Source organism: Seriola lalandi, unplaced genomic scaffold (genome assembly GCF_002814215.2).
Source record: "Seriola lalandi dorsalis isolate HSWRI2012SDOR001 ecotype SW California unplaced genomic scaffold, Sedor1 jcf7180002054801, whole genome shotgun sequence".
In the NCBI taxonomy this organism is placed as follows: Eukaryota; Metazoa; Chordata; class Actinopteri; order Carangiformes; family Carangidae; genus Seriola; species Seriola lalandi.
This window is the reverse complement of record NW_019525354.1, coordinates 822,726-847,757: the sequence shown is the minus strand read 5'-3', so window position 1 is coordinate 847,757 and position 25,032 is coordinate 822,726. Positions and strand designations below refer to the sequence as shown.

Here is a 25,032-nt window from a genome sequence, read left to right as displayed (position 1 = left end):
GATTCCTATTGACTCCTTTCTGCTTGTATCTCCTATGTTTGTTCTTCTCTGTTTAGATGTGAAGCTTCTATGTTCATTGCAACTCAGCATAATAATAAAATCATCCTCTTGGCATTTCCTGCTCTATCTTCTATAGTCCTCCCACTGTTATTACATATTTCAACTTGTCTGAAGTTTAAGAAAGTGAAAAATGTACAATTGACCCTGTCACTGACTCACTGTGTTTGTGTTTGTGATATATGTGTGTGTGTTTCAGACAGCCAACAGAACCTTTGACATCCCCTTGACACTGTTTGGCTCTGTCGTTCTAAGAGAAAGACTTAACTACGAGGAGATAACACGGTACCTGGTCATCATACAGGCGAATGTAAGTTGTGTTTGTTTTTTTTTTTTATATTTGTCTGTTTGTGTGCCATGTAGCTACCAAAAACCAATTCTGAGGATGATATTGTATTTTTCCATATAATAGATATAAGAATGAAACAGGTAAGGTTTTCATCAGTGAGAGTTAAGTCTGCAGTATAGCGTTATTATTTCTTAGGTACATTATTATTATTATGGTAACATCACTGTTACACAGATTGCTCTGTTGGGTCAGCCTTAAGGGAACCGTAAGCGCATCCTAGATTATCACTAATGTCTTTGTTAATGTAATTGTTCCCCTCCTTTTATTTCACAGCACTCTGTATGTTTTATTCAAGTGGTCTACAATATAGTTAAATTCCTTCAACATGCAAAAGAGACTCATGGGGAACGTTGGGAGAACTTTTGAAGGATCTAAAGTGAGGCATGACAGAAAATTACTTAAGTAGCTGATTGCACCATTAAGGTTTGTGTTGTGACAGGAAAACCTTGCTTACAAATCCTTTGGTTCTCAACAAAGTATTCTGGCAAATATTCATATGTCTCAAGGCCCATTTACCCTGAAAGCATTATTAAAAGTCAACAGTACACTGAAAGATTAATGTGTTTCTGACTGCTTGAAAGCCTGACATATTCACTGTTCATCTGGATACAATATTAAGGGTGTTTTGAGTGGCTGTGGATTTGCTGAATAGAAATTCTCAGAAAGGCTTGTGTAAGAGACATGTGCCAGGAGGTAAAAGAACTGCTTGGAATATGGCTGACCTTTTCAGGGGATACTGAAATTTTATGTGAGAAAAAAAAAAAAAAAGCACTGATTGACTGAGCCACATGAACTTATAACCTTATCAAAATACGTTATCTAAAATAACAGAGTGATCATATCTTTTTAATGAGGTTTTTATATTTTATCACGTCTTACGTTTTACAGCTTTAGGAGAAAAGAATAGAGCAACATTTCCTTGTCTTTCTTGTGCTGTCAGGTGATTGACAGTGAGAAGAGCAATATGTAAATGCGATGACAGAGAAACACTCAATCCAGGTGTAATTAAATAACAGTAAAAGAGAAATTTCAACAATACTTAATAAAGGTTTATTACCCCTTATCTTGTTTGGTTAATTTTCAAGCTTGTGAGGAAAAAAATGGTTAGTGGCAGAAAATTGCTTCTTTTAAAAAGAGGAACACAAGTGCTGATATATCCAGCTACGTTGTGTGATATGCAGACACCAACAGGAATAATGTGAAGGACACAGGGATCTAGATGACTTGCACAGACTTGAAATAGCTGATATTTTCTAAGATGGGTTTTTTTCCCTGTGGGGGTGGACATGTGATTGTTGCATCGATTATTTACTGTGAGTTTCCAGTTGATTCCCTGATTTGGCTATTTTGTTCTGAGAGCTCCACAAAATAAAAATAAAAAAACACAGCTTTGTGTATATCTGGATTATCTTGAAATAAAAACTGAAAGCACAGCGGTTATATTGACCATTCAGATGAATAGGCCTGTTAAGTGTTTTTTGTGAATTTGCTGAGCAGCTTCCTTTGTAATTGGATGGTGGAAACGCCACCAAAAGTTGACAATGGCACTAGATGTTTAGATGTATACAAAAAAAGAGTGATTGCGCATCCATGCCTAAGCAGAAATAAAAGTTTGTGAATAGCTTTACTTTTTGTGTTTGACTAGGACTAGTATTGTTGATCTTTCACAGGGTCTCACTGAAACCCTGCTATGTCAGCTTGAGGTCTCTGAAGGTCTTCTTCTGAATAAAAACTTAATAGAGTGTACAAGCATCCATTTTTCATTCTGTGTGTTTCAAGGTCATATATTTTGGTGCAGGTTTGTTTTTTTTTTTTTTGTTTTTTTCAAGAAATCCTTGCCCAATACAAATATTTTCAGTGGAATGTATTACTGGCAACAAAATGTGGTACCACCTGGTGTAGTGTTTATTCTTATAAAATAACAAAAGCTGCCTGTATTTTTTTTCGTGAGAATATACTTTTTTTTTTTCATCTGAAAGATTAAGGCCTACATAATAGAAGGATTTTGAATGAGTTGATTGTGTATTTCTGGGAGCCTTGAAACATGTTGTGTGTGTTCCATAATACAAATGATTGTCCAGAGGTTTAATTGTAGTAGTGTGCTGCACTACTAAGGTGTGCTAGGGAATAATCTGTTACACCTGAGCATGTGTTTAGCAACTGGATTAGCTACAATTAACACACTGTGCATGTATCATGTAGGGGTAATTTTCTTAAATGACACCAGTGAGACTAAGCTGTTGGAGTATGGACAGAAACAGGAGTGGGAGTACCGCGATTGTGAGTGAAGGTGTTATCTTGTGTTATTTAATTTATAAGTAAAATACTTTCACGCTGTCTATTTAATCCATTGCTCCTATGCCCTAAAAAAAGAAAGCCACTCACTCACTTTATGCCACTCATTGGCACAGCAACAGATGGAGGTGAGTGGGAGCACTGCGATGTTAATTTGTAACGCAAACTTCATACTTTATTTGAGTTTATTTCATCCTGTGGTTAGAACAGTTTGCAAAAATAGCTCATGCCAGTTCATTTGTTTTTAAAAGAAAAACTTTGAGTGAGTTCAAATCAATCACTGATTATGATTGAGGACACTTGTTTAAAATGTGTAAAAGCCTTCATACAACATTGTTAATGAAATACATCCTATACATTATAATGTAACGAACAGAACAGTTTTTCTTTACCGTGCCTGGGCTGAAAGAGTTATAAATGCTTTAGAAATGTGTTTAGTTGCTCTTGATGAGGTATAAATAGACATGAAGATGGAGAGTGCAGTAGACACCAGCCTTTGAAGGTATTGAGAGCTCCCGGCTTTGTTGATTTCCTGAAAATATTCAGCAGGACTGTGATCACTTTTTATTCAATGCTTGAAGATGAAGATACACAAATATTGAAATATAAAAGTGCAAATAAGAAAGTGCTAAAAATGAAATTAAAACACTCTCTCGCTCTCTCTCTCTCTGTCTAGGATCGAGCTCCCTACCCCAGTGAGCGCCGTACAGCCACCACCACTCTGACTGTGGATGTACTGGATGGTGACGACTTGGGTCCAATGTTTCTACCCTGTACGCTTGTGGGAAACACCCGTGACTGTAGTCCCATCACGTACAAGGCTAATGTGCTGGAGCTGACGGAGCCGGTATGTGTGTGCCCTTTATGTAGATATATACTGTTTAGCAGTAGCAGTATGTGTGTGAGTCTGCGTGCCTGTTGTCTTCAGTTCACACTTTTATTTAGTGCACTTCACTGACGTCGCAGTGGTTATTGTTTTAAGATTAGATTAAGGTTAATAGTGAGAGCTAATCTCTATGGTCTTATTTATACACACTAATATTTAATGTTTATAATCAAAACTGATGCTTCTCTTTTTGACTTTAGTAATATCACACACTATTTGTCACCAAATAATTTCTCAGTCCCCTTGACATCCATTGAAACTTTACAAAGGGAAATCCAGCTTTACTCCGGCATCTCTTATATTACAGTAATAGACTGTGTGGCCAAGGATATCTGCTTTTTTCCAGACTTCTAAGCTTTCAATCAAGCTATAACGTGTCTCTAGGACACAGCAGTTAAAGATAGAAATATGAAACATTTATTTTTTTCAGCTTGACATTAAAAAACTTGTGGCGCCACTAATCAGCTGCTAAATAATGAGAAAAAAAGGCTAAAATCATCCACGTGGCCTCGGAAAATATGCACTCCTGTTAAGTGTGTGAATGCAGAAACAAGGTTGTCATAAGCAATTAGCATCATTTCAAACAAGAAAAGTGCTATTTTGATGATAAGAAGTCATTAGGCACCTAACCTGTAGAGTGTGAAACGTCATTAACAATGATATTTTTTTCAATTATATGACTATATTTATTACATTAGAGATGGTTTCTTGTTTTCTACTCACTAACTGAGACTGTTCTGGACAAAATGTTTTCCTGACGGATCAAAACGTGAATCTCTTATGTATGAACAAGTGTTACAAGAGTGAGTCTGCAACACTGTGGTATGTTTTTATGCTTACACAGCTGTATGTACCATATTGTATTTGTATCTCGGGCATTTAGCTGATGCTGTTATCCAAAGCGACTTGCAATACCACTTTGTAAATGAGACAAAGTTGCTGCAGGCAAAATCCTCAACTCTGACAAGTCAGCAGAGCATTCATCCCTTACCGCACACACACGCACACACACTCTTGATGGTGACAAGCTAGCAGTGCATTCATGCCTAAACAAACCCCCCCCATCCACCTACACACACACAAACACTCGTAACAGTGTCAGGGCAGTAGAGCAGTCATGCCTAACCGGACATTGTCTACTTCATCTCTGTGTTTATACTGAGATCTTTGTCACACGTGCACACACATATACACACTGACTTGAACACACACTCACGCACACACATATGCTCACTTTACTCCAGAGACACTAAGGCCTTCAAACTACTGCTGACACTACGGCCTTCAGACCCCCCTCTCTCTCTTATCTCTCCCGACTCACACATACACTCTTACTGACATGCACGCACGCACGCACACACACACACACACACACTCTTCCCTTCCAGCCAAGGTACCAGAGGCACTGCGAGCAACAACAGGAGTAAATCAACTTTACACCTCGTGGTTTTGAGAAGGAGCAAGTGTAAGCAGACAAGGACAGGGTTTACGATAGAGAGGTGGTGGGGGCGGGGTGAAACAGTGAGAGAGAGGGAAAGAGAGAGAGAGAGAGATAAAGGCAGACACACAGGAAAAGTTATGCTCGGGAAATACTTGAGGGGTTTTAAAATCCGAAGCGATGCATAAAACACGTTGCATCTAACACAAAGATCGGGTCTCAGTTGTCAATTTGCTCCCAATACAGCACTGCTGAAGACTCCAGATGCTTCACTGATTTCAGTTTTTATGATCTTACACCATCACAGCAATAAGAAATGGAGTCTTACAGACAAACAAGGGGTTTCTCCTTTCTGTAAACTCTCATCGCTTATTGATGATTTTCAAACTGTGATCTCTGTTCACTACAGGAGGACGAGTCTATGCAGATGTCGGATTAAAGCTCATAGGAAACCTAATGGGCCTTTTTCACAGCAAACATTTGTCTGCATCCCATGCAGTTTTTAGGGCCCTTGCATTGCACATGAGGGCGTACCAAGCCCCTAAATGGCCATTGTTAAAGCTACACCTGTGCTTCTCCAGCTGTGAGAAGTAATTAAGTCTATTAATAATGAGGATCTATTAGTAAAATCTGTGCCAATCATTTATTCTGACCAAGCCTGCATTTTGTACTTGCCCTGTAATCTACTGTGGATCAGGACTATTCTTTATGGATTGGAGGCAGGCAGAACTTGTGAATGGAACCAGAGGAATGGAACTCTGATTTAACAATTTAATATGCAATATAATGCAAATATATTTAAAGGTGCACTCCTACAATTTGACACATGAACTTTGGTTTACTCTCCATTTGTCCCACTCTGTGAAAACAATTGTATAGTGTCTTGGGTAGATCTGGTGGGAGCTTTTCCTAGCTTGAGAACATAAACCTTGTGATGTCATCAGGGTTATCTTGGCTCGGTCTTGAAGCTACAAATGTATAGGAGAGAACAGACAACGCGTGGGCATTACCCATGCAGAAAGGTTTTAGCAAAAGATGCTACTCAGTTGCATCATGGGAAATATAGGATTCAGTGTTTTTGGAGCTTGACCATACAACAGACTTAAATTCAGAATCCCTCAACCTCAGCTGCATCAACTTTCACCATTTTTTCTCCGAACATTGTTGAAGTGCAACACTGAGTCTTTGGAGTACACCTTTAATATCTTTTAGTTTTCACATTTTTGTAAAGGTAGATAGATTTATGCTCAGAAATAGTTGGAGTGGAGAAATTAAATGTGAACCCACCTCCAGTTTGAATAATGTATCCATGAACTTGAATGCTTATCAGACACCAAGACCATGCAGAGTGGCTCTTATGATGAAAGATTTTACAACTCTCACTCTTATCACAGCAGCAGTAATTGTCGTCTCTGTCTACATGATTGCGAGGTATTCGCACAATGCTACAACGTGCCCGGTATTCACCCTTGAATTTGCACTTACACGAACCTGATTGACCAACACAATGCCAGGTGACCCTGCATTTCTTTCCCACTTCATCCCTCTGTGATATATCTCCTGCCACTGAACACTAAAGCTTCTTTTCTTATAAAATCCTACACTTCAAGTGAATTATCTCAGGTCATTGAAATAAATGCATGTTTATGTTAACACCATGGTCTCTCCCATTAGATTTGCCTGAATGCACTCTCATTTATTCACAGCAGCTGTCTCTCAGGGGCCCTGTTTGATTGATTAAGACTGCACTTTGAAGCCATACAACATTAGTACCTTGATATGTTCTGCTTGAATGAACCCCAGTGTAGTGACTTCAGTTTAGAGTTCTTGTTTGTTCCCGTAAAACACCAGAGGACAATGATGACAGACAGACAGACAGACAGATGTGATGAGAGGTGGAAAGGAGGGCAATGGAGCTGCTGTTGCAGAGGTAGAAGAAAGAATGGGGAGGGTGGAGAGGAATGAACGAGGAGGAGAGTCAAGGCGCTATAATAGTTTGAGTCCTAATCAGACTGATAAGATATGACAACCTCAGAGCCTTAGAGCCAACGCAACCACTCGTTCTCTCTGTATTTCTCCCTCAGACACCCGGCGCACACACACAGATACACACCAAGATGCTGGTCATTTAAGCCAAGGAGTTGGCTGTCAGGCCATGTTCACACATTCACTTCAAAAGCATTGCTGCCCCTGAAAAATGGATTAGAGCAGTACAGTAAACAGCCCCCCCTCCCAATACCTGACTAATCATTTCGTTTGTCATTGTGTCATACTGGCATTCAAGTTGCGTAATGGTGAACATAACATCAAAGACAACAGAACAACTGTTTTCCACACGTTGCAGCAGTGCGGAGCACTGCATTGTGGAAATAGCAATCAGTTTTTTGTTTTTTTCATGTGATAGGACGAGTGCTGTATCTCTGTTGCACCACAAACAACATCTTGCCATGTGCTCCCGTACAGCTCAATGCTTGACACAAAGCCTCACCTGACCACTAGACGCCCACAGGGGCTTCTTCCCTCCTCTGTTGATCTTCTGCCCGCTCTCGGGATCAGCCACCTGCCTGTGCAGCTGCTGCTCATTAGTTCCCCACTATATATAAAAAGGCAGTTTCCCACACTCACATTTGCCAGGTGGTGTTGTTTAGTTGTTGTAGTGTCTGAGTCACTCATGTCTGCTCGGTACCTGTTGCTATTATTGTGCCTGCTGGTTCTGCAGTGTTTGCTCGCCTGATTCTGCATGTTTCTGACTACAAGCCTGGAAAGCCCAGAGAGTAAAGAGCCTTTTAATATTACCTGCTCAGCTTGTTGCGTCTCCTTGGGGGTCCACATTTTGGGCCTGTATCATTAGTTGAATTCAGCTTTTCAGGCTTGGTAATTGTGAGTAAGTGCTCTCACACAGTTTGCTTACATACTCTAGTAACCCCAGTTTTTTTTTAAGCCTGCTCTGAGCACTTATCGAATGTGACTGTTTGCTCTTTTCTTGTTAGTGCCACGGCTGCTCATCTCCGAGGCACTCCTCTACAGCTAGAATAGCTGAGAGGAGTGCCTCGGGGTTTATTATTCTTCCGCCAGATTTCGGCGCGTAACTCGTCCCGCAGCTTTGAGAAAACCCCGGTAATATATACATCAAAACGTGCGTCTTGATCCCGCAAGGGGTGCTATGACTTTTGGTGTTAAAATTCCAATTTTTCCCAAAGTTATTCCCAAAAAACTGGGAATAAATAATGCATTAGAAATGCATTGGAATTTTCTTTAGAAACCCACCTTTTTTCGACAAAATTGCACCTTTTTTCTGAGTCACCCAGCTCTCTCATACCTGCACGTAGAAATGTGATTCAAACTATAAAACGGAGGAAAACTTCTGCTCTCTCAAAAAGACAGGAACTGTTTTTACATAACATGTAAACTTTTCACACAGTGAGCACTCAAAGGAGGAGTGCAAATCACTTTTTCTTCAAAGTTAGAGTGACAGCGTCAGTTGGCTAGAGTGCGTGAAGCAGTAAAAAATAACCTTTATTTTTATTTTTAACTCGAGCTCACGGCCAAACCGTAAAAAGGAGACAAATAATTCTTTCTGAAAATGTAGACATAGTTGTTGGGATTCATGTAACTTTGACAGGCAGGGTCTGCACAAAATTTAAACGAGGGTGCCGAGTCCGGCAGCAATACCTGTCTCACTCTCATTGACACCTAATGTAATCGTCTTTTTTTTTTCAAAAGAATCTCACTCTGTCTTCGCACTGAGCTTACTCACTCATTTTAAGGAATATCTGAATAAAATAGAGACTGTAGAAACTTCTGGCTTCAGTGTCTGGCACGGTCTTTTCGGTTTATGAAAAGAAGTAACGGTTTTCTCATAATTTGCAGTTGTTTGAAGCCATGTAGAAGCCAAATTCTGGGCAGATTTTCACATTGCCATGGCAACGGCAGCTCCTGACCTGTGTGCGTGCGTGCGTGCGCCTAGCAACCAGATAACCAACTCTCCAAGCTCTGCTAGCTTTACATTAGCCGCATGATAGGTCTTAAATTACATTTAGTTAGGTCTTAAATATGTAAGTGCATTTACTGCTTCCTTCGTTGCTTTTTTTTTTGTTTTGTTAAGAGTCAATGAAGTTGTGACGGTCTCCGCTGAGACAGAGGAGAGGAGAAGCTACTAGCCCTCTCTCGCTGTCACTTCTAGTCGCGTTGCTCTCCTCCCCAGTAATGTTAAATTTAGCACAGAAAGAAACATAATAGTGGTAATTTAAATGGCGGTTCATGGGATTTATTAACCCTCAGGGGTCCCTCTGTCCTTTTTTGGACATTTTCTTCACTTTTCTTTTTTGATTTGCTGATCATTTTGGCTGTGTTACAGTGTCTTTTTTTTACATATTTTTAAAATCTAATGTCAGTTACTGTTACAGGTCTATTATACACTGGTAACACATTTTGTACCCTCTGGGGTTCCTCGCGTCCAAAAAAGGACACACAAAGAAAATGCTATAAAAATCATCATATATCAATATTTTTTTCTGCTTTTTTTGCATAAATCTCTTAAACCACTTCAGTTCTGCTAGTTTTCGGGATTTTAACCCTTTAAATGCCAGTTTGAAGACATGTCGCCTCTTGTTTTATTAAAAAAAACAACACAGAATATGAGATATTTCCTACATAATACATGATGGAGGGATGTGACATTGTTTTATATCAGAGTCTTTTATATCAAGACATTTCTCAAAACCAGAGTATGATCAGGGTGACTTTTGAACACTGGAAATAAATCATGTACTCATCCCGGCAGTAGCCCCCGTGGCACTCAAAATTTCCCTGGAATTTTCTAGTTTATCTAAGCTGTTGAACTTAGTTGCTATGGGTTATAACTGTTGGTTGAACAAAACAAGCTACTTGAATAGATAAACTTGCACTTTGGGAGATTGAGGGTTTTTATTCCTTTTGGATTTTTTATAGACTGAAGTGTATTTGAGAAAAAATAATCTGCAGAGTAATCAATAATGAAAATAATCATTAGTTTCAGCTGTAATTGAAGTAAGCCACACAGGTTAGTGAGCGTACAATCCCAGGGCCATGATGCAGTGAAGTACCTTTCCGGACATTATTACATGTTATGAATTGCACTCATGTGTGACCAGTCAAAAATATATAGCCATAAGCTGAACGGAACATTGTAATAAAGTAACACTGATGCTACTTCCAGATCTGCATATGAAAACTAAAGGTTAACATGTTAATATTGAAACTATAAAAAATAAAAAGAAGCTTTATAAAAGCCTGCTGAGAGTTTTATGACTGAAGACCTGTGAATATACTGCACAGTGTAGTCAAAAACCGTGTTTTAAAACCAGACACAACTCAGAGTGCAAAGTTCTGTTCTGTGCTTTTAGTACTTTGTGAGAAAAGCAGAAGCATATGTGTTTGAGCCTTAAGTAAGGGTGTGAAGGAGAGTTGTCTGTTGTTTCTGTAGCGGTGTGAGGGAGGGGCAGCAGACTCCTGCATGGATTGATTGGTCAGGGAATTGAAGGATCAGATCTGTCCACAAAATTCAAGTCAGTGTATTGAAGCTGAGCTTAGTTCTTACCAGTCACTTTTACTGGGCTTTTACCTTGCTTTATATTTCTGACATTTAAGAAATGATTTTCCATTGTGGTATTAGTTTCTCAGCGGCGTGGCTTTCTGTCTCTGATTCCCCCATTTTCTTCTATGCTGCATTTACACCTTTCTCTCTGCTCCCTGTTTACCCCGAACTCCTGGCAGATTCATCTCCCCGCTTCCATATATTAACACCCTCTTTTACTCCACTTCATTACTCGCCATAACTTCTTCTCTGCCTGTGTCTCCCTCCTCTCCTCGCTCGCTCAGTGACAGGCAACAGGAGATATAGCTCTGTGATAGCTAGTAGATTTTAAGTGTGGCATGACAGGTGCACTGGTGACATATTGTATCATAGGAGGTGTATGAGTGTATAGAATTGCCTACAGTGTGTATGCGCGTGTGTGTGTGTGCGCGTGTGCTCATTTGGGAATACGCAGTCTTGTTGGTCGTGCTTGGCTTGACATTTTACAGCTTTAGTGATAGTAGATTTTATCCCATAGACATGTTATGTTTGTCCCTTTGGGGGTCTTCGTATTACAGACCTCAGCATATTGCACTATTATAAGTCAACGTTATAGCCCAGCCACACTTGCATACAAATACGGATCCACACTTACGGACTTAAACAGTGCGTGTGCGTATACACAAGTAAAGATAACAACTTTTATGTGGAAAACTAATATTCACAATAAAATTAAGTCCTAATTGTTATTGTGTGTTATGGTTTTATTTTAACAGATGTGATTGTGTGTTTTTTTTTTTCTTCTCTGTGTGTGTGCTGCACATACACAGATTTTTATGCGTGGGTGTGAATGTGATGCCCTTCGTGTGATTTAAAGTATACCACTGTGTGTTTTTTGCCAACAACTTATTTTAAGTCTCACCTGCTTTGCTGGCATGCTCAGAGCTTGTCGTTACATAAATATAGTAAATGGCAAAGGTAAAGCTTTTCTTTATATCTAAGGGACAACAAACGTTCCCTGCAAACTAAGCAGTGAATGTCATGTTGCAAGGTGAACTTGGCTCTGTTTGATGCAAAGTTAAATGACCTAGTTGAAAGCTTGCTTGTTTGTTTGTTTGTGTAGTACACACATCTCCATCATGATGTAAATTACCAATGATTGTGTTCTGTTTGGATGCCTTTTCATAACTACTGTTTTTGTCATATTTTTAGGAGATGGTTCTGACTGTGACTATATGTCACACTGTTCAACTTACCTGCTTTCATTGCTTCTGTTTCCAGAATAAGGTGAATCCCCTCAATGTGACTCCACCCATACAAGCTGTGGACCAAGACAGAAACATACAACCTCCCTCTGACAGACCGGGAATCTTATACTCCATCCTCATTGGTAGGTTGGAAATCTTTTTTGGGTTTGGATTGTTCTGCCATGAGGGTTGGGCAGTACAACAAATATATACAGTGAGATGATATACAGGAGCAGATCTGCTTGATGGCAATATTGGATCTGCAGGCATCGTACATTGATAGAGATAGTGCTGTAAATCACATTGACACCGGCACATCTGTTCACACAGGGCTAATTGTTAATTGTTAGAAAAGGATCCTGAGGCTTTTTTTTTTCTTCAGGAAGAGACTTAAATGTTTAGGAGCAGGATTGACTTGGGAGAGTATGTGAAGTAATCATTGCCTGCTTGGAGCCAGTTTTGCGAAGGATAAGACATTTCCAAAATGACAGAGATGGAATTGACTGCCCATTAATGCTTCATAAGTACCTTAAGTTGAAAGTGATGTAACAGTGCACCGGCGAAAGGCATCTTGATTACCGTTGGAAGTAATAAAAAAAAATAAAAAAACACAAGACTTTTACTGGTGAGGATGTGCATAGTCTGTAAAAAATTTACTGACATGTCTTGACACAGACTTGATTACATTTCCCAGACTCCTCCTGTGAAACTAATCTCTTTCTGAGTAAGGATTATGAGAGACAGTGTCACAAAGGGCAGACAAATCTGTTGCAACTTTGCAGCTCCTCTGAGATCTATGATTTAAAAGAAATGAGTGAATGAATAAAAAAATAAGAAGCTTTAAAGTTTAAAGATAGTGTTGTTAGACCCAGTGGAATTCATTAGACTCTATCAAGACTAATAGCAGTTGATAGTCACAAAATTATTTTATAATTTATTTATTTTGATACAACGTTGCAATGAGAAAATGTGTTCATTCAGGCTTGGACACAAACACCCATAATGACAAACACAGGAGGAATCACGCTGACTTTGAATGCAGCGTCCCTCAGTAGGAGCCAATAAAATCAGTGCTGGGCATAAAGATGCAACACATGCACGCACACACACTTAGAAATACACACTTGAGAAATGCGATTGTGTGCATGTGCTCGTGTTGCTGCTCTTCTCACCAGACCCTTGATTTCCCTGCTGAGCAATGTAGCATTCCAAAGCACCATATATGTATTGTGTGTGTGTGTGTGTGTGTGTGTGTGTGTGTGTGTGTGTGTGTGTGTGTGTACATCCCCACATTTGGAGGGCTGAGATGAGAAAACTGGGAGCATTAGCCATGCCTCCTTTTCTCCTTCTCTCCCCTCTCTCTTTTATACTCCCCTTAGACGCCCACCAAACAAACATATATTGATTTTTTCAACAGTTACTGATGTCTACCCTCTTTCTCTCCCTCACACACACACACACTGGTTTCATTTTTTATTTTCTTTCTGCTCTGTTCTTTGTGTTCCTTGCTCTCTCTCCCCCTCTCTCTCTCTCTCTCTCTCTCTCTCTCTCTCTCTCTCTCTCTCTCTCTCTCTCTCTCAGGCAAACCAGATTCCTATGCAGAATATTTCAGCTTGAACAGAACCACGGCGGAGCTCCTGCTACTAAAGCCCATCGATAGAGAACTCTACCGCAGATTTGATCTGGTTATCAAGGTGAGGAACACTAGAGCTGCGAACAGGGGAGGTTCAGCTTGAATTTCTCTGAGCATGTTTCTTATAGAAACTTCAGCCCTCCTCTTGGAATGTGCATTGCTTTTTTTTATGCCTTTAACCCCCAAATATCCATCAAGCTGTTGATCACATCTTTAAGCTTAAATAAAGACTAAATGTTCCTTCTCAGTTTATTTACTTGGTGCCTCCTGGTTTATTTCAGTTAAAGGTATTCTACTCTGGCATTAATTGTAAAGTATTAGAGCTGGACTATGCTGTGTGAAGGTGTTTTTGGCTCAATTAGGCCAGTAATGAAATTACAGTAGCAAGCATACATCAGGTTCTGCTCTACTGAAATTGAAAATTGAACTTTTCCTCTATAGGATGTTTTGTTTTTGCTGTAGTTAAAGGTGTGTTTGGATTTGTATGTACACTGGCGTTAAACCCATGATACTCTTTTTTTTTTTTTTTATGAAATGGCGCTGCATTAATTTTACTTTTGGGATAGTAAAGCTGTTGGATCCCATATGAACTAATCAGAAAGAAATGTGATGGAACAAAGGGAGTGGAGTGGGAAGCTACAGGTGTGAGACGTAGACGACAGTGGCAAACAGAAAAGAAGACGCACAGGAGTGTACAGAAAGACGTACACAAAAACACACAGGCAATCAGACAGTTGCGCAGTCACACATTTTAGATTTGACTTCAATAAACTTTAAAAGTTGAATCCTTCCTATTCTTACTACACAAGATTATTTTGTCTATCCAATCAGCCTGACATACAAAGAGTCAAAAAGCAAAGGAAATCGCTTCCTTTAAACAGAAATGTCCTAGATTTCCTATTTTTTTTCTGAAATGTATACCCTGGAGGGAAATATTTTCCATTTCAAAAGCTGACAAATTGAGCAAAAAGTATGTTTCTCTAAGATAGAAGTCAGACTAGCAACTAAACCCTATCAAAAACTGCACTTCATCAATTCATTTATGTCCAATTGCCCTATATTTATACAGAAAAATATATAAACATGTGAAACGGGCCAGTTTTATTACCATTATCTGAGCTAAGAGCTCTACTGAGCGCTGTTCAACATGTTTAAATACCACCTTAACAGCTGCAACACACAGAAGGTGAAGCATCACAGCATAAATGAACAATTATTTTTACCTCCCCTCTTTAGGCAGAACAGAACAATGGCCACCCCCTGCCAGCTTTTGCCAATCTTCAAATCGAAGTTCTGGATGAAAACAACCAGGCACCCTACTTCCTGGAGACCAGTTACCATGGCTACGTCAGTGAGGCATCGCCTGTGGGAACCAGTGTAGCGACCAACGACAGCCTGTCTACACCGCTGGCCATCATAGCTCTGGATAACGATGTGGAGGAGGTGAGGATAAAAACATACAGAGCTGTCACAGACGATATCAGAAGTTGATTAATTATATCAAATCAAAACACTTTGAAACGCAGGTTATCAAAATATTCATTAATGTTGCGTATGGATGTAATATACAAATATACACAGATCTTTGCCCTTGTGTAGATAAATAAAATTTTCTTTTTCACACATTGAAATAAACAAGATACGTGTCACTTATGATTTGTTGCATCTACTTCCTTTGTAGCTAACAGCCAATACGACGCCTGTAGGTATCAGCCGAGTTCATTCATTCTGTCTTTACCTCCTTTTGCTGAGTTCTCTGAAGCTTCAACTGGTTGATATCGATGTTGTGTTTTTGAGAATCAATTTATTATCAATTTTAAAGCTCATTGACCAGTGTTTAATGGTCATGTAAAAATTCCCAGTACCAGGTGGTGATTAATCCATTGCTCAGCCCCCCGGTTACTGTTGATAAGCCTGTCAACCTTTCCATACTCTTACAGCACAGACAGTAGCAGTATTTACCACTCTGAAACTCCCAGTGGCACTGTACTGAATGGCACCACCTTAACTACAATGGCAGTGTTGCTAGTGGGAAATTGCTACATTTCAGAGACTCAAACTGTGTTATTGTAATAAAACTGCTGAATGTAGCTGCATCTGCTTGTTGACATTTCGCTTGGTGAATTTCCCTTTTCCCGGTGTGCATATGATGCCAGTTTGTTATTGTTCAGTTCTGGACATTCAGAAACACACGGTTGTTCATCCATCTTACAGTTCGAGCTGTGGTCAGCAGTGATTAGCTGCACCCACACAGGTCAGCGCAGGTCACAAACATACTGCTTAATCCATTCCTTACACTTTTGCTCTTTTGTTTTTGATAGCTAAATAAATAATAGATAAATCAATAAGATAAGACATGACTCTCTGAGCTCTCTGGATGCCAGGTATCACTCACTATAGCACCATGCACACTGCTTCTGTGTGGAGAAATCCAAAGTTTGACAGGCCTGCCATGCCCCTCTTATGATTGCTAAGCTATGGTTGGACAGTCATTATTTGGGGGAGGGGTTAAGCCGACAGTCATTTGTTACGTTTATACGGTCTGGTACTGTATAACCTCATATCCTGGCTTGATAGAAAAGAAGCACTAACCCGCTGTAACCGACAAGGTCTCAAATGTGATAGAGAACTAATTCCTGCCTTCAAACACAAATCACCTTGTAAACAAAGCAAGCAGCATGGTGGCCATGTTTAAACATACCATACAGAAATGAAGGATTGGTCTGCTGAAGTGTCTGTTTCTATCCTTCCTTTTTCTACTGGATCTCTCCTTTGTGCCTTGCTTGCGGTGTGTGAAGTGCCCTATCTAATTTTCCTGTGAATCTGGATAGTAAAACCATTTCCCCTCTTAAATTGCCTCTTAGTGATAATGTAAGAATTTACAGTACTGCAACATTGTTATCGCCAATGCTTTCCCGAAAGCTTAGTTTGTTTAAGATGTTGCATAGTCATTTTGACAACAACAAACTCTGGTTCATTGCTTTCTTAAAAGACCCCCACAGCAGGGCATGGGCTTAGTGGGGATAATGTTTGTATTTCTCAGACTGTGTGTGTGTGTGTGTGTGTGTGTGTGTGTGTGTGTGTGTGTGTGTGTGTGTGTGTGTGTGTGTGGTGATTGATATATGTTGAGTTATTTTAAATATTGCTAACCCTGGTCTTTCCTCCAGTATTAAGTACCAACAATGATGATTAGTCCTAATTGCTTTTATGCGTCGTCCATCACTTTTATTTATGTGTGTGCATCCGACTGTCGTGAGTGTCTGTGTGTGTGCGCGTCCTTAGCTCTGTGTGTGTTTATTTATGACTCAATATCCACACTGGCTACATCGGCAATATTATCACCCCCCCCTCTCCTGCCGTTACCCTGCTGAGCCAGCCTTATCTAGAATGAGAGCTCACACACACGCGCGCACGCACGCACGCACAAATGCACGCCCGCACACACGCACACACACACATAGCGTAGACACAGGGGAAGTGACTGTGTGGGTAATGTCAGAGGAGAACTTGGATGAGGATTGCCTCTCCATCACTGATTATAACACACACACACACACACACACACACACACACACCAACACAGTCCTGTTGGAATAATCTTTATGTCAAGAAAACCTTGTTGTTTGTTGATGTTGTTCGTTCACCTTCTCCATCTTTGCTGTTTTGCATATGGACGCATCTGTTTTTCCATTCATACATTCAGGTTTTTACTTTGAATTGTAATGATAATTTAATATTTCAAATATATCCATGGAGAGAGTGACACACAAATGGGTATAGTTCATTGCCTAGTCTTCTTGGTGCTCAGTATAGTCATCATTACATTGTTGTGGTTATATTGGGCGGCTCTCCAGCAGCAGTAACTTCCCTGGGTGATGTAAGGGTAAAAACTGAAATGCTCACGGTTCTAAAGCCTTCTCTATACCTCTTAACATCTGTTTCTCTCTTCAACAGACCAGGGATCCTCAGCTCCAGTTCTCCTTGGACAGCTATTCTAATGTTTTCTCTGTGTCTGCCACTGGAATCAGAAGATATCTCACCCTGGTGCAGCCACTGGACAGAGAGACGCAAGACTCCTATACATTCACGGTACTCTAGAGCCTTGGCATTTGTGTGCAGTACATAGCAACATGTGTGTGTGGTATTGTATGAGAGAGAGAGAGATGATGCCTGTCAGTGCATTTGAATACCTCACTTCAAATCCAATACCCTTGATAAAACCGTAGCAGGACTTTTATCTAGAGAAGAAAACATGAAGCTAGATAAGAAGAGAGGTGAAAGAGGCAAGAGGAAGAAAAGAAAACAGGGAACATGCAAGTCCAGAATTTCACTTACCTCCACTACTGTTTAAATATGGCTTTCATTTTATATTGTAACGTCTTTCACAAGTGATTGACTTGTTTCCAGCATTCAGGCCAGTACTTAGTTCTTCCATTGCACAGTGCAGAAATAGATGTAGAGAACGGGACATACTTACAGTGGTTCCTTCTTGTGCCTCTTTGTGTACCTCTCACCATCAGTTTGTCTATTTCTGTGTGACTCTGTCTGTTTTGTCTCCTTCCCTTCCTCTGGTCCACTATTCCCTTTCATCCTCCTTTCTTTTGTTGTTGTTCTCCCTCTCAATGTGCCATTCTTCCTCTCTTATCTATTTTATTTCAGTGCAATCTAATTCAACCATGTCTTTATTGGTAGAGAGAGACTGCCCGTTGCCAAGCACAAAGAGAGAGTGTGAGTGTGTGTGTGCGTATGCGTTTGTGCATGTGTGCGTGTTCGTTTGTGCGTGTGTGCACATGCCTCAGCATATGATGTACAGCGCTTCATACAGCAGTCTGTTATCTGTCAAGTTCAGCCTGGTCACACTGGCAGTGTCTGTTTGTGTGTGTGGGAGTGCAGCGCATTGTACGACGTGCTTTTGTGTGTGTGCGTGTGTGCGTGTGTGTGCATGCAGCTGTTTGGAAGTTAAAGATGGGAAAAGTAGAGGGTCTGGTATATTGATTGAAAGGCAGAGGTGTACAGTAATCATCATGAAAGCCTTGCAGGAGAAATTAAACTCAAGGAAGAGTGAGTGAGTCAGCTATGAGACCTAGAGGATGATTTTCATTTAAAGGAGTCAATCAGCTTGTTGGCAGATGAGCTTGTGGAGGAGATTGGTATCGGTGGAGAAGCTGCTGTTGATATGCACTGTGTGTGATTGCTAAAACATGGAGAAATATATGTGTTAGTTCAATTTGCCGGGTTAAGAGAGGGGAAAGATTTAAAAGACACCAAAAAAAATGACAGTTAATTCGTTGTGAATGCAAAGCCACTGTATCCTGCTTTACCAACATTTTAAATGAAAACATTTTACATACAAGAGCATGAATGCTATGTTTGTGTGTTGATTAAAGGACAGAGAAGACCAAGATCTTATGACTAAAGCCCTCCTGGTGACATTAAACATGAACACCATCATAACATATGTATAACAAATAGTGGTGTGAGCACACTTTACCGCATGTATAATAATGTTTTAAATAGACAGGGAAAATATTAAATAATAAGCTAAGGCCAGCAGGCGGTTAGCTTCTTAGCACCTTAGCTTGGACTTGTAAGCATGTGAAACGGCTAGCCCAGCTCTCTTCAAGACTGTGACTGCCACCGTGGCCCTGGCTTAGCGTTCGAGTAGATTACATCCTGTGTTGTTTAGTTATAGGCACTGGTTTGGATTTTGTTATCTTTGGACAGAACCAACTGTTAGCTAGCTGTTTACCCATTTCCAGTCTAAGCTAAGCGTAACCACCTGCTGGCTTTAGCTTCATATTTAGCATGTAGAGAGTCATCAATCTTCATTTCTTACTTCTTGCAAGAGAGCAGCTTTTAACTTTTAAACAACAAGTTGAGTAATACACAACATAAATTATGTTTTTAAGTATTTACTGTACATTGACATTGTAATTACAGACATGAATGGTTGTTTATGCTTGTTTTTTTTTTTATATTTGGCATGGATTAAATTTAAATTTAATGAAAGGTAGTAGAGTCAACAGTCATTGTGAGGACTATGTATGTAAGTGAAATTAAATATAGGGAGACAGCTGGGACGGATTAGTTCAAAGATTTTTAAGACTTTTCAGCTGCACCCACAAGAACGTGTAAATAAACCCAGAACAGGGATTTAGATTGAAAATTTACAGAGCAATTCCACCTCAAAAGAAACAAGGAAACAAACACAACACTATCAGGTTGTCAGGAAGGTATTGAGCACACAGTCCGCCCACCTCATGATTCTCCAAAGGTAGCTTTTTGTAGCTCAGCTGAGTGTAACTTTTTCTGCAAGAAGGAACATTTTGGTTTTTGCTCTTGTCAACAAAAAAAAAAAAAACTGTATATATTCTTGTTTTTTTCCCTCCCCATGTGTCTCTGTCTTTCTAGCTTATAGCATCAGATGGCGTCCAGCAGAGCACACCGGTTACCGTGACAGTAAAGGTGTTGGACGCGAACGACAACACTCCGACATTTGCCAATGTCTCTTATAATGTCAACCTGTTTACTGATATGATGCCTGGAGAAACTGTGTTACAGGTACACACTGTCACAGACTACTTATTAATAAGTTCTTCAAATGTGTAGCATTAGAAACAGACTGCACATAATGTAAAATTAATTTAGAACTTCATATTATTGTGTAAGAATAAACATGTTAGTGTTTAGACACATGGCTGTCTTGTGTGTGTCTCTTCCCAGCTGTCAGCAGTAGATTCTGATGCAGGTCTCAACGGTCAAGTCACTTACCGGATCTTAGCTGGTGCCCAAGGACACTTTCTTATTGGTAACAGGTAATTATATCACTTGCACTGTAATAATGTGCATATAATTTACTATATCATTTAAATGTTTAATTTGACTTCTTGCTCCTGAATTAGAAGAAAAGACTGATGCCACTGTCATTTTTCTATGCCAAGAACGAGAACTGTCAAAACAAAGGTGACCTACACTGAATGCTGTGCCTGAACGCATCCTGTGTAGGCACTGACAGAGTGCTGAAGCTGCAGCTGCTGCTGCTACTCTGCTAACATACTTCTTTCACCACACAAGCTGTGCTAACATTGTGTAAAGCTCACTTATTCACATGTTCTATCTTGTTTGTTTTTGTCTGTACAAAAAAAGGAAGTGTGAAAATTACATGTTGTAGTTTTACAGGGGGGTTATGTATTGGACTATTTCTTGACTGGGCGCAGTCTCTTCCTGGAGTCTTGTTGTCACTCATCCAGCAGGGACCAAATCTCAGCAAGGAAGCGAATAAGCACATTTGCCAAAATGTCAAGCAATTCCTTGAACTAATTAAGAGGATTCTTCAGTGTAAAAAAATGTCAGTGCTGCTGTTCCACTTGCAAGATGACAGAAAAACGCCTCAGTTACCTGCATGTGTAGATTTCTGTGGTATTGATGTTATTAATGATGGTATCAAAGGTAACTTGAGCAGGATTTGTAAATGCAAAACTATGATGATGATAATTAATTATCATAGACAAATAAGTTAATGAGACAAGAAGTGCCACAATTTAAAATATGGTGTGGAGCATCAAAATTAAAATGCTAATGTTTTGATAATTCGTGCTTGTGTGTAATTATGTAATGAACTCTTTTCACAGCACTGGAGTCATTACTGTGGCACCAGGTGTCGAGCTGACTGTGGGGCGCAGCTACGCTTTGACTATAGAAGCTATGGACAATGGGCCTGCACCTCATAGAAGGTAAGGCTTTCTCTATGTCTTGCTTCATCAGTCTTTTTCCTCTTTTCGGTCTGAAGCTGAGGCATGATGGGTCATCAGATTTCCACAGCTTTTTCACACACTCACTGTCAGACACTCCACACTACTCTCCATCGCTCCCTTCTTGTTCATCTTCCCGTGCCGTTCTCTCCATCTACTCACCATTTTCAGGTGAGGTGTTTTCATTTTTAGAAATGTGTCACGAATTCTAGTTTCATATTGGAAAATGGCAGGGAAGGAGTCTAAGAGAGGAAAATGGATAGTGTATGCGTGAGAAGGAAAGGAGAAAAGGGAGAAGAGTAAAGCAGAGTCAAAGGTAATGAACGGTTGCCTCACTGCTATTTATTCTACTTGAGAAATCTAAAGGAAATTATACCGTCTGCATGTCAGAGAGGGGACAAGTTCAGCAAATGCAGAGGGACATAGCATCTTGGATAAATGCCACACATGGTAAGATAAACAAAAAATACTGCACTCTGCTCCTCTCACACACAAGGATAAGGACTGACTTGATAAGGTGACATTTCTTTAACTTTTGTTCTCCCCTGCCGCATGTTTCCTGTCTCCTGCCCTTCTTCTCTCCTTCATGGATTAAATCAATAAGGAGCCATAACTTTCACCAACGCACACTGTAATGTTGTGGGTATTCAGTCTTACTGTATACTATAAAGGACCAACTCGGACGCTGTCGTGAGCTTAACTTTTTACTGCTCGTTAACTGCTTTGTCAAAACGCATATCAACAACCGTTACCTGTCACAACTGTTTTGCGCATGCGCGCATCCCCACAGGTCTTAAAGTAATAAAACACATTTCTTTCATCACACACACCACTCCAGTTTATTCTCCAACTCACCTCATTTCATGGAAAAAATAGGCTGATCCTAATATTGTGTAAACTCTGTGTGTATTGATTTGGTAGCTAAAGTCTGGCAGAGAGCACTTTTTAGATTGTGAAATTTTAGTTTTCAAAATAACCGTGCAGTATCTGAGAACAGAAGCAAATCCAGCCATTGAGCTGTTCACTCACTGGAACATGGTCAATCTACACCGCTCCACAGATTGATGGAGTAGCTGCACTGGCAGAGAGTTTGATTCCTTGAGTGTTTTTTTTTTTTTTTTTTTTTTTGGCGGCACCAGGCCTCCAAGTTTGCTCGAGAAACATTATAGGACAGAGACTCAGTGGGAACATGCCATGTGCTTTTGCAGGTTGCAGAAAAGGGGACAACGTGCATCAAAAGGTGTTAGCTCCTTCTGATGCATGTTTTCACCCTTTTCATTTCCCTCCCAGTTTCCTTTTTTTTTTTTGTCTTGTTGCATATCATCAAATACAGAAACACCATAAGAAAAACTCAAAAAAAAAAAAAAAACCATGAGAAATTGACATCAGTGAAAACAAAAGCTGTGCAAAATGAGTTATAGCAGCAGCCTGAACAACAGCCTGTTGTTTGTTCATAATCAAAGCACACCTTGGTGAAGTTCTTGGTGTTTTGCACTTGGGCACATCTTAACAAAGTGATAAATTAACACTGCAGTGTCCTTTGCAGAGAGGAATTCCTTGCTGCTCCAGCAACAAGCATAGAACAAAAGCAACATTTGGGCATACACACAGGAACATTTAATAAAGATTTTCCATGTAAAACTAAACAGGAAAAGGCATATTGCAATACAGAAGCAACTGGGCTTTGTGAAAGGAAGTCTTTTACTTTTATAGGTTCTTATCTGTCTGAGCAGGTCAATCAGGAGTCTCCCTCGTTGATTATTTCAAAACACATATGAGGAAGTCGCTGTTAGATATTTAACAAATGGTTAAGATGCCACCTGGTTAAATGTTAGAATATAGGAAAGCAGTGTGATCATTTTGTGTATGACAGTGGGTCCATCAGACGTTACCTCTCCTGTGAGCATTTCTGAACTACTGAAGTGCTCGTCACTCCAGATTACTGTCTGGACCTGAATGTAGAGTCTTAGAGACCTGATGCACCAAGCCAAGCTGAAAGAACCCAGCCTGCCATTTAAAGGATAGATTCATTTTTCACATTCACATTTTTTTCGGTTTGTTTTTTTTGCTCGCCGCTACCATTCCTCCATTCCTCATTAGAAGATCCCTTCTGCCGTTTCAGTAGAGGTGATGGGGGACAAAATCCACAGTTCACATTCTGTGCAAAAGTTTATCTAAAGTTTATCTAAAATCTTAAAAGTTAATATAAAGCTCCATCTATATTGAAGGGGGGAATTTAATACCTGTAAATATGGTCTAAAGACATGCTGGGAATACAATTTAATAATTCATATTAAATCGAAAAATGAGGAGAAACTGCTTAAAAGACAGAATTCAGTCAGAAATCTCTGAATCTCCATAGTCAGCTACAGATGCTCAGTGATATAAGTTGACTGTTGGCTCACAAATCAAAGCTTTGTCAAGTAACACAAATTAAATTGCTCCAAAAGGTGACTGTCTCGTAAATCAATCCAGTATAACAAAACTAATAATGAAAATTATTGTGATTGCTTGCTTATATCTGTATTAAAATGACAAAATATATATTTTTAGATGTCAATATTGCAGAAAATGGCTCTCAGCAATAATTGTCAGTCATCTTGAAAGATAGAATCCTCTCTCCTCCTCGCACTTGGCTCCAGCTATGTATCTGGCAAATCAATACAGAATGTGAACCACTGCAGATTGAGGTGGTTCCAGTGATTGGCTCACAGATTGTCCCCAAATTTCCCCAGACCCCCTGTTTATCTCAGCTGAAAACATAACCTGCAAAAGCAATCAATATCTATGTCTGCTACCTGATTTGTTAAAACTATGGGTCAGCACCCAAAATGAGCTGTGTGTCCTCTTCCTGCTGGGCACCAACAAGACATGTCGCAGAATAAAAAAAAAAATGAGCTTGGATCCCAACTTGTGCACCTTGCATATCTCTGTTAGACGGGGGTGGGAGGGGTTGGACCTGTTGGAGAACCCTGGACATTCTGTACAGGCTTCATTCATCTTAGGAGTGCTTTTGCATGGCCTAGTTAGATGCTCCCCAGAATACAGAAAACAGCTCATGCTCAGGGGTCTCATTTATACTTTCATCAAACTGGAGGGTAAGAGAGAAAAGAGGGCACCACCAGAGAGACGAGATGAGCTAGGATAAGATGTTGGATAAATAGCTAGATAGAGAGAGATAAAGAGAGAATTTTACACTGTACCGTACAAGGCATGTAGTACATTATGAAGGTGGTGTGAAGTCACTGTTTCTGAACAAACAGTGATGGGCAAGTTACTTGAAAAAAACCTATTTAATTACCCAAAACATACTACACGATATTAATTACTCAACAGCAAAATGAATTACTTGCATTACTTGTCACCTTACTTCAGTCCCTAAGCCCAAGTCATTAAAGTTTAGCCTTAATTAAGTCATTATGTGTACTTGACCAAATGTAATCCTAGTGTATGTCATCAGACCAGTAACAGTAGTATTAGTAGTAATACGATTATACTACACTATACTGCCATTGCAGTAAAACTAACTGTGTCCATGGTTACATTAACAGGTGATCTTGGCAGCAGTGCGGAGATATTCTCCTTAAAATGTTTTTGAGCCAGCCTCGCCCTTCTGACCAATCAGAGTGGGCCAACGTCAAGGGTGGGAGCTCGCGGCTGTCAATCAATACGTCAATGCACTTCTGGTGTACCACTCCTCTTCACTATGGCTGACTGACAAGCCAGCGAGCTCCATATTCCTACATTAACTGATACAGCACACACGATGAGTATGTAGGTGAGGTGCTGGGCTAGAGAAGGAGTTCTAGCTTGATTTCGAGA

General features: G+C 39.9%; 1 protein-coding gene across 2 annotated transcripts in view; it reads left to right on the top strand.

The window, feature by feature from the left end:
- The window catches only part of LOC111669650 (protocadherin-15-like), a 138,429-nt gene that overhangs the window by 26,399 nt on the left and 86,998 nt on the right, over positions 1–25,032 (top strand). For both annotated transcript variants that reach the window (XM_087179236.1, XM_087179235.1), the window contains exons 7-15: positions 257–367; positions 3,378–3,548; positions 11,861–11,969; positions 13,408–13,520; positions 14,696–14,902; positions 17,414–17,548; positions 19,871–20,020; positions 20,183–20,274; positions 21,091–21,192. In XM_087179236.1, coding sequence (XP_087035362.1) covers positions 257–367; positions 3,378–3,548; positions 11,861–11,969; positions 13,408–13,520; positions 14,696–14,902; positions 17,414–17,548; positions 19,871–20,020; positions 20,183–20,274; positions 21,091–21,192 — 1,190 coding nt within the window. The remainder of the gene's footprint in view (positions 1–256; positions 368–3,377; positions 3,549–11,860; positions 11,970–13,407; positions 13,521–14,695; positions 14,903–17,413; positions 17,549–19,870; positions 20,021–20,182; positions 20,275–21,090; positions 21,193–25,032) is intronic.